Below are 16345 nucleotides of genomic sequence, written 5' to 3'. Positions count from 1 at the left end.
CTACTTGCCTGGACTGCTGAATAAGGATTTTCTGACCTCATTATTTTAATGTATAATCAATATTTATTATGAAATACTTCAAACATTCAGAAAAATGTAGAGAATTCCTCAACAAAGGTGTGTGTGCACACGTGTGTATTCACATGTGTGTATACACATCACCCAACATGATCAAAATCTTAGATTTTTAGAACTTGCTGTAGTTAATTGTGGTCTTTTACGGTCCCATTGTAGGTTATCATTCATAGTTCCAATTAATCAATTAATGGCATTAATTAATTGCTAGAACTAATTTCATATCCTTTTCTTCTTACCCATGGATAATAAATCATGTGTTATTACATATTCATCCATCTGTGAATAATGCGTAGTTTTGTTTCACATATTTTAAGGTTTATTTAAATAACATTTTACTGTATGTAATCTTTGTTCAAAAATTTTAGGATTTACTCATGTTGATATTTAGGTCTATGTTCCTTATTTTCACTGACGTGTAGAATTTTAATTTGTGAATATATCATAGTTCATCTGTCAATATCTGTTAATGGATATTTGTGCTCTTATAAAGTTGGGCTTTTTTTGGTTACTCATCATTATTTTAAAATGACCTTGTGTAAATGCATATGAACACCCATTCAATGTAAAATTAAAAAAGGTGAAAAAAAGGTAACAAAATCTTGCAAACTGATCCAGCCACTATGGAGAACAGTGTTGAGATTCCTTAAAAAACTGGGAATAGAACTGCCATACGACTCAGTAGTCCCACTGCTGGGCATACATCCTGAGGAAACCAGAATTGAGAGAGACACATCTACCCCAATGTTCATTGCAGTGCTATTTACAATAGCTATTTACAATATTTACAATGGAAGCAACTTAGAGGTCCATCGGCAGATGAATGGGTAAGGAAGTTGTGGTTCATATACACAATGGAATATTACTAAGTTATAAAAAGGAAAACATTTGAATCATTTCTAATGAGGTGGATGAAACTGGAGCATATTATACAGAGTGAAGTAAGTCAGAAAGAGAAAGAAAAATACAGTGTATTAGCTCATATATATGGAATTTAGAAAGACGGTAATAACGATACTACATGCAGAGCAGCCAAGGAGACAGATGTAAAGAACAGATTTTTGGACTCAGTGGGAGGAGGGTGGGATGATTTGAGAGACTAGCATTGAAACATGTACATTACCATATGTAAAATAGATGGCCAATACAAGTGAACGCATGAAGCAGGGCACCTACAGCCAGTGCTCTGGGACAACCCAGAGGGATGGGGTGAGGAGGAAAGCGGGAGGGGGTTCAGAGTGGGAGGAACACATGTCTTCATGTGACTGATTCGTGTTGATGAATGGCAAAAACCATCACAATAAAGTGATTATCCTCTGATTAAAATAAATAATTTTTTTAAAAGTCATTAGAAAAAGGTAACAAAATCCAAAGTTCCAATAAGAACAGGGTAAGCATTTAAATTTCTGTTTCTATGAAATTGTCAGAGAATTTACCTAGAGTCTATCTTCTGAAGGAACATAAAACACTTTTACAATTCAATTTTAAAGGCACTAGGATCAATTTTTTTTAAAGTGTTAATTGTGAAGTTAGAGACTGTATCTAGTGTAATGATCAAAAGGATGGCCTTTAAATTAGATGCCAGTGGGCTCCTGGATCTGCTATTGATGAGCTGAGAACCAGGGCCAAGGCACTTAACCTCTTTAAGTCTTGATACCTTGTGAGTAAAAAGGGAATAACTGTTGAACCCAGTTTATAGGGTTGTTGTAAATGAGGTGTAAAGGTTTAAAAGCTAAGGGTTTGGCATATACCAAGGAAACACCAATAAATAGGAAAAATTTCGTAACAACAAATTTGAGAGTCTGTATTTTGGCGTGCGCTCACACACACACACACACCAGCTTCTCTGGTGGCTCAGGCAGTAAAGAATCTGCCTGCAATGCAGAAGGCCCGGGTTCCATCCCTGGGTCAGGAAGATCCCCTGGAAAAGGGAATGGCTACCCATTCCAGTATTCTTGCCTGGAGAATCCCATGGACAGAGGAGCCTGGTGGGCTACACAGTCCATGTGGTTGCAAAGAGTTGGACATGAGTGAGCAACTAATACACACACACACGTTTAAATTTTCGGTTATTTAAACTAGCCATATTTGTACATTGCACTTGGGCAACTGTTGTTATAACAGTGACCTCTGAAAACTATTTAGGGTCCATACTATAATTCCCTGTACAGGTCAGCCCATGTATAATGGGATGTTTTTGTAACCTCGAAAGCTAAACATTAGAATTTGAAAACTTGCCATGGCATGCAAAATTCTCATCCTCTACAATTTGTGTTAAAGTAGCACATTAGTGGGAAACAGCAGCCCTTTTATTTTTAACACAGTTAAGGATTTGTGAGCATGAAAATGAGAGTTATTTTGTTAGGAACCAAACAAGTACTTTTTTATTATTGATGAGCATGTAAGTGTGTAATGAATATTTAGAAATAACTATTGAAGATTAGGCTGTATAAAATATGGTGTTGGAGACTTTTAAATCCTCACCACAGGTTCTCTACTTTAGGTGTCAAAAATGCTGCATTTTAACACCAAAATGTGACCAGGAAAGACCTAGTTGTTTAAGACCAAAATGTGATCAGAAAAGACCTAATTGCGGCCCACCACAATTCTGTGCAAGAATGAGCATTACATACTCAACAGAAATGAGTTTGTGTAGCTAAATCTTCAACAGATGCTGGAGTTCTGGCACAGAAATGGGGTGGTCTAAGCCTGACTTTTGTATGTTAATATGCTTTCACAGCAAAGGTATGCGAATTAACACAGACTGAGATATTCTTGAAGAAAGACATTTATCTCCTTATTGCCATCTGTGATGAATTGTTCAGAGCTAAGGGAACACCAGGCTTGAATCAAATCTCCTGCTGCCCTATATAGTTTTAACACAAAGTCAGGGCAGCCTCACTGCCAGACCAGCACTTCTTCAGGAATCTTCCCATAAAATGACAGGATAGAACCATCTATAATACAAAACAACACTGTTGTTTTCAAACTAAGCACTCTAAAAAGTTGCTTGAACAAGAGAAGACAAATTTGCTGAGTTGTTTGGTATTTTGCAGTTAATGTAAGGTATGCTGTGAAATGCATGGCACTGAATGTTACATTTTATTCTGATGTGTCTTAAGTTGGACTGGGTAGACAGTGTTAGATGTTTGATTAGTGTCAATATGCAGGATGTTATGATTAGGTATGGTTGTTCTTTTAAACTACCACATTCTTTTTTGTACTGTTCCTTTGATTTCTGTCAGATAGTAAGAACATTTCTAATTTAAAATATATTGACTTTGACTCAAAATTCATTTTCCTGTTGCAATTTTACTGATATCTAAAATATATATATTATGTCTCCTGCGTTGGCAGGTGGGTTCTTTATTACTGAGCCACCAGGGAAGGCCTAAAATATATAACTAGATGGTTAAAAAAATCTGCAAATAATGATGCCAACTTCTGTCTCTTTTCCAAGTTGTGTCTAATGGTAATTTGTCTTTTAAATTCTTGAATCTTAATTGAAGGTGAAGGAACTGTAGCCAACGACTTTGTGTATACTTTTGAGAAATAGCAAGGAGACTGACCTTATAAGGTTCAGTTCAGTTCAGTCGCTCAGTCGTGTCCGACTCTTTGTGACCATGAACCGCAGCACGCCAGGCCTCCCTGTCCATCACCAACTCCGGGAGTCTACCCAAACCCATGTCCATTGAGTCAGTGATGCCATCCAACCATCTCATCCTCTGTTGTCCCCTTCTCCTCCTGCCCTTAATGTTTCCCAGCATCAGGGTCTTTTCAAATGAGTCAGCTCTTTGCATGAGGTGGCCAAAGTATTGGAGTTTCAGCTTCAACATCAGTCCTTCCAATGAACACCCAGGATGGATCTCCTTTAGAATGGACTGGTTGGATCTCCTTGCAGTCCAAGGGACCCTCAAGAGTCTTCTACAACGCCACAGTTTAAAGCATCAATTCTTGTGCGCTCACTTTCTTTATAGTCCAACTCTCATATACATACATGGCCACTGGAAAAACCATAGCCTTAACTAGATGGACATTTTTTGGCAAACTAATGTCTCTGCTTTTCAATATGCTATCTAGGTTGGTCAAAACCCTCCTTCCAAGGAGTAAGCATCTTTTAATTTCATGGCTGCAATCACCATCTGCAGTGATTTTGGAGCCCAGAAAAATAAAGTCAACCACTGTTTCCACTGTTTGCCCTGTTTCCCCGTCTATTTGCCATGAAGTGATGGGACTGGATTTCATGATCTTAGTTTTCTGAATGTTGTGCTTTAAGCCAACTTTTTCACTCTCCTCTTTTACTTTCAGCAAGAGGCTCTTTAGTTCTTCTTCACTTTCTGCCATAAGGGTGGTGTCATCTGCATATCTGAGGACATTCATATTTCTCCCGGCAGTCTTGATTCCAGCTTGTGCTTCATCCAGCCCAGCGTTTCTCCTGATGTACTCTGCATATAAGTTAAATAAGCAGGCTGACAATATACAGCCTTGACGTACTCCTTTACCTATTTGGAACCAGTCTGTTGTTCCATGTTCAGTTCTAACTGTTGCTTCCTGACCTGCATACAGATTTGTCAGGAGGCAGGTCAAGTGGTCTGGTATGCCCGTCTCTTTCAGAATTAGTTGCACTTAAATGATTATAGTTGAGCTAGCATTGATGTTCTTGTTCTAAAATTATTTTTGTCTTATCTGTATAACATGGGATTGGGCCCATACTTTGTTTGTTTAATAAACATAGTCATTCTTACAAAGTTTATTTCGATTCCACTAATCCCCTACCAATATTTTTTAAAAAAGGTTTTCTGCTATTGAGTCCTAATTTTTAGTATATTTGATGATTAATACTATGGTTCCATAAAATGATTGAAGATCTTCAATAAAGGAAAAATTTAACATAAGCCTTCAGTATTTAAAAAAAAAAACTGTATTGTGAAATGCTCCTGACACTGTATATTTTGACAAGAACTGATTTCTGTTAAATGTGTATAAAGTCAGGAGGCAAGTTTCTCAATATTCTAATACTCGGTTATTTTACCTGTCATCTTACATCAAAGCATAATTTTCCTGTGGTAGCATTTAACTCACCTGACTCCAGCCACTATTAATGTATTTCTGTAGCTTGTAAAACATCTAGTTATCACTCTATTTTAGCTCGTTTGTACTAATTATTTATTTTCATTTTCTTTAGGATATAGACCTGCAGCCAACTGGATTTGATTTGTAAGCGGGAAATGTACAGTCAGTGGCCACTCTCACCACATTGCTACGATGGAAAACAGAATAGTCAATAGGATATGGTCTGATAAATAGTGATAATTGAAGATGTCACTTCAATACACATGAAATCAGTGGAGATACTGGCTGCACGAAGAGCTTTCTGAGCTTTTCTTGACAAACTCGCCTTTAAGAAATCAGAGGTGTAGTCTACCAATATACGGTTTTTCTCAAGTGGATACAAATACCTTTGACTCACTGTAACCAGACAACTACACAACTAATGTGGGACCATGGCAGTGCCCAGATGCACGTGGCCGGATTATGTTTGGAGAGCAGTCATGACCTGCTTGGTACACAGGGGGTTGGGTGCCTCATTGACTCTTTGTGTGTTAAGCTGTTTGCTTCACGCTGCCCATGTGCTCTCACAAAAACTGGATGATGCAGACCCCCTGGTGACTACCAACTTTGGCAAAATAAGAGGGATCAAGAAAGAACTCAATAATGAAATTCTGGGTCCTGTTATTCAGTTTCTTGGTGTTCCATATGCAGCCCCGCCAACAGGGGAACATCGTTTTCAGCCTCCGGAACCACCGTCTCCTTGGTCCGACATCAGGAATGCTACTCAGTTTGCTCCTGTCTGCCCCCAGAATATCATTGATGGCAGATTGCCGGAAGTCATGCTTCCTGTGTGGTTTACTAATAACTTGGATGTGGTTTCATCGTATGTACAAGACCAGAGTGAAGATTGCCTGTATTTAAACATATACGTCCCAACTGAGGATGGTGAGTTTACTACAGGAAAAACAGGGAGATATATTTCTATTTCTCTCTTTTATTCTAACGATATTAGTCTGTATGCACTGATAGCATGCATGGCTTTTCCTGTTGGCATGTAGACATATTTTACATGCGTGCATGCCTCTCTGTTTATATGTGTTAGTGTATCTGTTCTTATTTTTCCCTGTGCCTACTCCTTTTCTTTCCTCTGCAGCACGTATATTTAGGTAGAAATGGGTTCCTAATTTCCATTTCCTACCGAATGACTTCTGAGAAGATGCATCAACATTTCTCCATTGCATGTGCAGACTCAGCCAAGTCGGGGATCTCGCACTCAGTAAATGCAGGAGCATATTAAGTTAGATAGTGGTGTTGCATGTTCCGGCGGTCTGTGATGGAGCGCCATGTTATTTTCTAGTCTTCTATTCATTTTTCAGTAAAAAGAATATCCAAGGAATGTGCCAGAAAACCCGGCAAGAAAATATGTAGAAAAGGAGGTATGTATAAAAGTGGAAATAAAAAAATGGGGGAAACAGCTTGCAGAGGAGGAACAAGATATTCTCCCTAAGGATGATTTGCTGATGGTGGAAGTGAATGGCTAGGTGACACCTGGAATTTAATGAAGCCTGTCAAAGAAGAGAGAGATGGTTGAGGAGAGCTCTAGCTGACTAGACGTTGACAAAGCTCCTTGGTGGAGCCTTGTGTTGGTGCTGGTAGCATGGGCAGGATTTGAATCTCTGCTTTGAGTTTGGGTATAGAGAAGATACTTAGGTAATTACATTGCCGGCAGGGTAACCAAAGATGTTGCCTTCCCAGCTGGTCAACTTTGATCTCTGAACCTTTTTTTTTAGTAGATAATAGATTCCTGTTTCTTTTATAGGAAACAGATGACAAAAACCTAGGTTTTGTTTGTTTATCCTTAGTTCTCTCTGAAGACCCTATGAACTTTCTCATATTTGCTGTAACTATTGGGCAATCACCATTATTAAGTAATGGTATATTTTCCCAGACAGTCTTCCTATTTTCAGTCATTCCTCCAGAAAAAAAAAAAGGGATTTGCAGCTTTTTATACGAAATATTTACAGTCTTAAAATTGCTTTAACATTTTTATATTTATGTTAAACAATTTAAAACATAGGGAAGAACATGATTCAGAAGCTACAATTAAATCAACCTTCAAATCATCCTCTAGCCAGATTGAGCAAATGTAGACACTGACAGCTGCAAGCTTGCATCTGAATGTAGCTTGTCCACACTCCATTTTTATATAACATCCAGTAAATCACTCATAGGAGAGTATGATTTTCTCTGGCAGTAAATTATCTAAGTGTTATTTTGACCTTATTATAACTTTGCCGAATTTTCAATCTTCATACAGAAGTCATATTAATATTCTAGTGCTGTACATTCTCTCTCTGTATGCACTTCTAATCTCTTGGCTGGACCAAGTCAGATTTCATTACAACAACCGTGTGGGGTGGGGAGTGTCTAAACTGTTCGTTTTTACTGCAATTGCATTATCTGGAAGAAGCTTCATATAACCAAGTCCTCAACTGTATTTGCATTAATTGGAATTTTGCTTTTGTTCTTATTTCTTTGGTTAGACTCATAGAATTGGATTTAACCTTCGTTTTATTATTAACGTCATGATTTGGGCTGAAAGAATAGTATACTTAAGAAGGTGGATATGGAGGCAACAAAGATGTTTTAAGTAACTAAAAAAAAAGTCTCTTGTTTTTTCCCAAATGAGAATAACTGCAGTAATTTACATGCTTTCAACTAATGTACAATGCTGCAGTGGTTATTATTATGCAGCTTATCAAGCATGTGTAATTAGCTAAGTGACTTTCGCCTCCTATCACAAAGATGTTGATTCACAAAGTCATAAATAAAGATGCTATTGAAGAATGCATAAATAGAGCATAATACATAAAAATGTGTACAATCAAAAAATGATTAGGACATCAAAAGGTAAGCTAGTGAGAAAGTGACCTTTCTTTTCATACAACTTCAGAAGAAAACGGATTTGTTAAAAAAGTTATTTTTCATTGTCCTTTAGATTGTTGGTTCCATCTGCTTTATGAGACAGTTGGCAAAGAAGTATGTAAGCTGTGCTATTTACTTTGGCAAACTTTGAACTAATTTATAATTAGCCTGAGGACAAGATCCATAGATACCTACATCAGTCTGTGTAGTTTATAGTCCACATCAATTGTGTTTTTATATTAAGAATTCTAAAAAATTGGTTTACTTTGGTATTTACTATATTATTAATAAATAATAAGTAAGTAGCAAATAAGTAAGTATAACTTAAATAAGTTATACTTACTTATTTGCTACTTTTATATTATCCTAGAATCTAAATAACAAAAATTTTACTGTAATTTTTTATAGATAATAGTTTTTTTAAAAAAGAAAATAAATTTTAGAGCTAGTCTTTTACATAGAGTAGTTGAATTTTTCCCCCCAAACTTTCACCTTTTTTTTTCTTTTTTTTATCATGAAGTGTCTATTTTGGTCATTTTCAGAAATCATGTTTTCCTGGTTGAAAATATTACTCATTTCATGTGTATGTATATACTAATATATATATTGCAAATAGACTGTGAGTTCTTCAACAAAATTCTGTAAGTTTATAAAGGATGATTTAGGAAGTATAGGAGTAGTTGTGTTGCATTTTATCTAGGTACCAATAAAATTCTGACTTATTATTCATCTCTTTTTTTAAAATTGTGTATGGTCATCTGCAGAGGCAGATGGACTCCTACCCTTGTGTCAATCCGTTTATGCTATATTCATTCAAAAATATTCCTTAATTGCCTATTATAGGCACTGTCAGTAATGAATGAAACAAAGTTCTCTCTTCCTATAGAACTTACATTCAAGTAAGTTTACAAAGAACAAATATTTTCTACACTTTTAATTTGTATGAGATGAAGAAATCTTTCTCTAAGAGATGCCTTGCTGTGATTTTTAAATAAAGCCTTTATAAGATTTTTTTCCTGTGCAAGTGAAGAAAAAACCATATTTTTACCAATCGGTTTCCTCTCATTTACAACAGGTCCCAGTTGTACCCTTTAATCCATCTTTTTAAATTTCCCATGATAGTTTTAGCCATATGTTAATTACTCTCTAGATATTTCTTCAGGGTTTTTATCCTTGCAAAATTGAAAGAAAGGATTAATGCTTAAAATGAGATGACTGCCAACACTTGGCCACATGGGCAGACGATATGTGATATAAATTGGAATTTGGATATAGAGGACTGACAACTTATCACCAAAACTTTATGAAGAAAGTATATGACCGTCCTTTAGAAATATGAAAGTAGGTTCTGTGAATACTTTTAAATAGTACACGTGTTTTCTCTCTGTCCCAAGATTCCAGCATAGTCCTCTTGACTGCAATCAGGAGTAGCTTTAATTTGCTTATGTTTCATTTTTGCATTCTCTAGTTTGCGCTCTTGTGAGAGTTGCCAACAAACAGGAATGTGGTCAAATATTAGGCAGTCAACATGAGAAGGAAGAACAAGGGACCCAGAGAATCCACTGGAAATCAATTGGCTTACAGATACCCTAGAGATGTTTAGCTTTGTATTTCTCCAGTACCTTGACTGTTATTTGCACAACTCTTGTAAGGTGAATGCAGAATCAGTTTTCATTTCTGCACAAGTTCTTTACCCCAGTTTTATTGTATAGAAAACTAGAATCTCTGTATATGGCTCTGGTACAGTTCTTGACTCCTTAAGAATTTTATTCCTGATTTTCATAAATATTTTACTGTTGCATACTCTGTTCAGTAGTCTTTACCTGAGATACTATTGAATTCATTCAAGAGTCTTTTCCATAAAGTTAGGGTTTATTTGGTGGTGTATTGAACATAGAAACTGGTATTTTCCTAATGATATATGTAATAAAAGTGACTCATTGCTGTCAGTGTGTTTAAGATTTTAAAGGGGAATTATATTCAAGAATATTCTTTCTTCATGCTTATACAATTTAATCTAATTTCTTTATTCAATTAACAAATGTTTATTGAGTCCTTACTCTGTGCTAGTTAGATTACCACTCTAGGCCCCCAAAATACATCAGTAAAATATAAAAAGCAAAAACATCTTTACCCTCTTGGAGCTTATATCTTAGTGTATGGGACACACTCTAGATGATAAACACAATAAATGACTAAATTTAAAGGGTTTCAAAAGATGAGAAATTAACAGAGTATCTTGTGGAACATGAAAATAATAGTATTGTCCTCTTCGAGTAAAGGCCTGAAGGAAATGAAATAAGTATCTGAGGAAAGAACACAGCAAAGAGCAAGTATAAAGGCATTAAGATCAATTCTTCCTCCTGTATTTAAGGAACAACTGGGAGTATGGTGAATCTGGAAAAAGTACAAAGCGAGGGCAGCAATGATCTTTATATTAAAGAGGTCTTTATATTGACTTTAAATTGACTTCAAATATTGACTAATATATGACTTTATATTAAAGAGGTCATTCTGGCTGACATATTAAGAGTAGATTGTAGAAGAGTATGGAGAAACTGGGAGAGCAAATAAGAGGCTGTTGTAGTTTGGATCAGACATCAGCCTGATCCAGGCACAGACCAGACAAGTAACAATAGAAGTGGAAGTCGTAATACATTACAGATATATTTCTTAATCATTTGGTTATGGATTGTAAAAGAAAATGAACAGTCAGAGAAGATTCCTAGATTTTGATCTGAATACCTAGACGAATAGACCTTTGACTGTGTGGATCACAATAAACTGTGGAAAATTCAGAAAGAGATGGGAATACCAGATCACCTGACCTGCCTCCTAGAAACCTATATGCAGGTCAGGAAGCAACAGTTAGAACTGGACATGGAACAACAAATTCGTTCCAAATAGGAAAAGAAGTACATCAAGGTTGTATATTGTCACCCTGCTTACTTAACTTCTATGCAGAGTACATCATGAGAAGAATGGGCTGGGCTGGAAGAAGCACAGCTGGAATCAAGATTGCTGGGAGAAATATCAATAAATTCAGATATGCAGATGACACCACCCTTATGGCAGAAAGTGAAGAGGAACTAAAAAGCCTCTTGATGAAAGTGGAGAGTGCAAAAGTTGGCTTAAAGCTCAACATTCAGAAAACGAAGATCATGGCATCTGGTCCCATCACTTCATGGCAAATAGATGGGGAAACAGTGGAAACAGTGTCAGACTTTATTTTTGGGGGCTCCAAAATCACTGCAGATGGTGATTGCAGCCATGAAATTAAAAGACACTTACTCCTTGGAAGAAAAGTTATGACCAACCTAGATAGCATATTAAAAAGCAGAGACATTACTTGCCAACAACGGTCCATCTGGTCAAGGCTGTGGTTTTTCCAGTGGTCATGTATGGATGTGAGAGTTGGACTGTGAAGAAGGCTGAGTGCCGAAGAATTGATGCTTTTGAACTGTGGTGTTGGAGAAGACTCTTGAGAGTCCCTTGGACTGCAAGGAGATCCAACCAGTCCATTCTGAAGGAGATCGGCCCTGGGGATTTCTTTAGAAGGAATGATGCTGAAGCTGAAACTCCAGAACTTTGGCCACCTCATGCAAAGAGTTGACTTATTGGAAAAGACTCTGATGCTGCGAGGGATTAGGGACAGGAGGAGAAGGGGACGACAGAGGATGAGATGGCTGGATGGCATCACAGACTTGATGGACGTGAGTTTGAGTGAACTCTGAGAGTTTCTGATGGGCAGGGAGGCCTGGCATGCTGCAATTCATGGGGTCACAAAGAGTCAGACGTGACTGAGCGACTGAACTGAACTGAACTGAAGATGGAAAAACAAGCAACACAGAATAGTTTTTTGGGGGGCACAACAGAAGGATGATGTTTACTTTTGAACATGTTCAATTTGAGGTGACTCTATCCATGTATAGATTTCAAGGGACCAATTTGACATTCAGCAGAGAGATATACATGGAGGTACAAATTTGGACGTCTTTTGGCCACTTGATGTGAAGAACTGACTCATTGGGAAAGACCCTGATGCTGGGAAAGATTGAAAGCAGAAGGAGAAGGGGACAACAGAGGATGAGATGGTTGGATGGCATCACGGAATCAATGGACGTGAGTTTGAGCAAGCTCCATGAGTTGGTGATGGACAGGGAAGCCTAGTGTGCTGCAGTCCATGGGGTCGCAAATAGTCAGACACGACTGATTGCACTGAACTGAATTGTGATACAAAAGGTAAAATTTTAAAGTTGTGAGACTGAGAATAAAAGGAATTGAATGAAAATAGAGGAAAGAAAATGATACCAGAGATTCATCCATGGGCCATTCCAACATGAAGAGGTCTGGAAGAAGAGAAGGAAAGACTATGGAGACTAAGAAAGTATTACGTGTGAGATGAGAAGATGAGAAGTAAACCAAGATATTTTTGTTGTCCTAGAATCTAAGTAAGGAAAATGCATCAAAATAGATAAGAGTGATTAATGCTACCAAATCAACTTTTGTGAGGTTATGTGGATCTGACATACTGAAGTGGGTAAAAGAGAGAATGGGTGAAGATCAAAATCACTAAGCATAAATAATAATTTTAAGAAGTTTTGCTATAAAAGTGCACAGAAAAATGGGTGTATTAGGTACCATAGAGGTTGTTTTGTTGCTGTAGGTTAAGATGGAAGAAATAGAGAAATATTTGTGTATAGTTGGAAGGGAACAATTAAAAATATAGGAGAAGGATGATAGACTTCTAGAATAATATCTTTAGAAAAAGATGGGTTCCAGTACACAGTTGGAGGTTTTGGATTAAAAAAAGCATTCATAGGTAATTTAAATTAGCATGTAGCTGGGTGGAGTCCATGAGTATGAGTACATGGGCAGAAGTCATGGTATGATTCTGTTCTTATTGATCCTGTTTTAATTATTCAATGCATAACATTAAGGCAAGTGGAGATAGAATTAACATTGTTGAACTATTTGTAAGTTCTAGACATTAGCCTTATTAGTTAATGTTACAACAATCCTATGAGATTCTTATTCTCACTTTATAAATGCAGAAATGGAGGACCAAGAAAGTTAAGTATCCTGCCCAATGATATATAATCTGTTTTCTGGCCAACTGTATTTTCTTTAAGGAGGAAACTTTAGAACAGAGGGAATAAAACAAAGCAGTACAACAGCAGCAACAGCAATCTCATTTATCTGGGATCCCAGATCAAATGGAAAATGAAATTAATGGCCAGTTTGGTAGTGGAAAAATCACTGCATTTTGGAATAAGTACAGCATCTGGATTGTTGGGGACTTGAATGGGAAACAAGATTAAACCAGAGATATGGCTTCATATTTGAATTAGTACCTTGGACACTTGTGGTTAAGACTTCTGAAAGCGAAACACTTTAAGCCAAAACTCTGAAATGAAGTAGATCTAAAAGGGTTGTAAAGTTTTAAATGAACAGCATCAGTTGTCCCATTGTTTACTGACAGGCAGAGAATCTACTGAAGCTGATGATTAAAAGACTATTATAGTTGACCAATTCAGTTTTTCTGGAGAATAAATACCTTTTTTTATTATAGAAAATTGGATTGAAATTGAAAACATATGATATGCCACCAGCAAAAAGCTATGCCAGGAAACAAACCCTCTGTAGAAAAGGCTTCCCTTTCTCTTACCCAGTATAATAATACATGTTTTAATATATTGATTTCACAAATAGAACATACTACTAGCTTCATAATTATGATGTAGTCTTTGCTTTAATTTTACTTTCCATTACAGATTTTGTTGATAATCTTTTCACCTTTCATGTTTCTCCTCCTCTTCTTTTTCCTTCCATGGTGGTATTGGGTTGGTGAAAACGTTTGGGTTTTTCTGTACAATTTTATGGGTAAACCTAAATGAACTTTTTGGCCAACACAGTACATACATGCTAAATAGTTTAAGAAATGACCAGCTTCAGAAATCACACCAGTCATACATTTCTTAGTAACAATCACATAATCTCCTTCTGGATTTGATAATTTAAAATTCTGGACTGATGTGGAAGCATAATTTCCAGTCATAAGTCTTCACATAGTCTTTTGTAAGTGGACAGAATACTTTATGTAACACTCCCTGTATTAGATTCCTAGGGCTGCTCTAACAAATTGCCATTAACTGTGTGGCTTTAAGCAACTGAGGTTATTCTCTCACTGTTATGGAGTTGAGAAGTCCAAAATCAAGGAGCTGGCAGATTTGGTTACTTCTGGAATCTCTGGAAATGAATCTTCCTGCTTCTCTCTTAGCTTCTGTTGGTGGCCAAAGTCATTGGTACTCTTTGGCTTGCAGTTGTATTGCTCCAGTCTCTACTTCTGTTGTTGTGTGGTCTTCTCTGGGTGTCTCCCAGTGTCTCTGTGTTTTCACATGGTCTTCTCATAAGGACACCGATCATAAGATTTATGACCCATCCCAATCCAGTGTGACTTCATCCTGATTACATTTTCTAAACCCTATTTCCAGATAAGATAATTTCTTTGCTAGGGTTGCTGTAACAAAACACCACACACTGCATGATTTACAAAACAGAAAATTTTGGTCTCACAGTTTTAAAGCCTGGAAATCTGAGATCAGGACATTGGCATGGTTGGTTCTTTCTGAGGGCTGTGTGGAAGATGCTGTTTTGGGTCTCTTCCCCTGGCTTGTAGATGGCTATCTTATCCCTATATCTTCACATGGCATTCTCCCTTTTTCTACTGAGGCATGGTTGACATGCAATATTATATTAGCTTCAGGTGCACACCATTATAATTTGATATTTGTATATACTTGAAAATAATCAATACAATAAGTCTAGTTAGCAGCCATCCCCATACATAGTTACAAACATTTTTTTTTTCTTATGATGAGGAGTTTTATGATTTACTCTTCAGTTCAGTTCAGTTCAGTCGCTCAGTCGTGTCCAACTCTTTGCGACCCCATGAATCGCAGCACGCCGTGGCTCCCTGTCCATCACCAACTCCGGAGTTCACTCAGACTCAGGTCCATTGAGTCAGTGATGCCATCCAGCCATCTCATCCTCTGTCGTCCCCTTCTCCTCCTGCCCCCAATCCCTCCCAGCATCAGAGTCTTTTCCAATGAGTTAACTCTTAGCAACTTTCAAACATATTATACAATATTATCATCTATAGTCACCTTGCCGTACCTCACATCCCAGTGACTTATTTTGTAACTGGAAGCTTGTACCTTTGACCCCCACTTTCATCCGTTTCACCAATGCCTCACCCCAGCCGCTGTTCTATCTGGAACCTTACTTTTTATTGTTTTGCTTGTTTGATTTTTTAATTCCACATTTATAAGTGAGTGTTTGTCTTCATTGACTTATTTCCCTTAGCATAATGCCCATCCGTGTTGTCTCGAATGGCAAGGTTTCATTTTCTATGGCTTAATAGTATTCTATTGTCGATTTAGCTATCAGTGGGTACTTAGGTTGTTTCCATATCTTGGCTGTTGTAAGTGATGCTGCAATGAACATGTGGGTATATCTTTCTGAATGAATGTTTTCGTTTTCTTCAGATAAATGCCCAGAAGAAGAATTGCTAAATCATAGGGTAGTCCTATTTTTATTTTTTTTGAAAATCCTCCACATTGTTTTCCATAGTGGCTGCACCAATTGACATTCTCACCAACAGAGGGCAAGGGCTCCCTTTTCCCAATATCCTTGCCAACAATTTCTATTAGTTGTCTTTTTGGTAATAGCCATTCTGATAGATGTGAGATGATAGATATGAGATGATGTCTTATTGTAGTTTTAATTTGTATTTCCGTGGTAATTAGTGATGTTGAACATCTTCTTGTAGATGACTTTTTGGTCATCTGTATGTCTTCTTCAGAAAAATATCTATTCAGATCCTCTACCTGTTTTTTAACTGGATTTTGGGATGTATTTTGTTATTGAATTATTAAATTACCCTCTTTTATGAAGATACTAATCATATTGTGTTAGAGCCCATCCTAATGACTTCCTCTTAATTAATTATATCTGTAAGACCCTATTTCTAAATAAGGTCATGTTCTGAGGTATTTAGCATTAGGACTTCAGCACATGAATTTTGGGGTAACAGAGGTTCTAGTTGGACATAAATTCTTTAAGATACCATGAGCTTTTCCATTTTTTTCATCCACACTGAATCCCAGAAAGATCTCAAAATGGTATGATAATTATACCCATTCTGTAGTTGAAAAATTATGGCTTGTAGGGGTTAAATAACTCACTCAAGGTCACATGCTGCTAGTTAGGCATGCTGACACTCCTTTTCAAA

The 16345-nt window shown here is 36.9% G+C and overlaps 1 protein-coding gene across 6 annotated transcripts in view; it reads left to right on the top strand.

The window, feature by feature from the left end:
* NLGN1 (neuroligin 1) overlaps positions 1–16345 on the top strand; it is a 956715-nt gene that overhangs the window by 200897 nt on the left and 739473 nt on the right. For all 6 annotated transcript variants that reach the window (XM_061415495.1, XM_061415492.1, XM_061415488.1 and 3 more), the window contains exon 2: positions 5261–6072. In XM_061415495.1, the coding sequence (XP_061271479.1) occupies positions 5580–6072 (493 nt within the window). In that variant the 5' untranslated portion in view covers positions 5261–5579. The remainder of the gene's footprint in view (positions 1–5260; positions 6073–16345) is intronic.

Source organism: Bos javanicus, chromosome 1, assembly GCF_032452875.1.
Source record: "Bos javanicus breed banteng chromosome 1, ARS-OSU_banteng_1.0, whole genome shotgun sequence".
Taxonomy (NCBI): domain Eukaryota; kingdom Metazoa; phylum Chordata; class Mammalia; order Artiodactyla; family Bovidae; genus Bos; species Bos javanicus.
The sequence above is the reverse complement of the archived record's forward strand: the minus strand, read 5'-3'. Positions and strand labels throughout refer to the sequence as shown.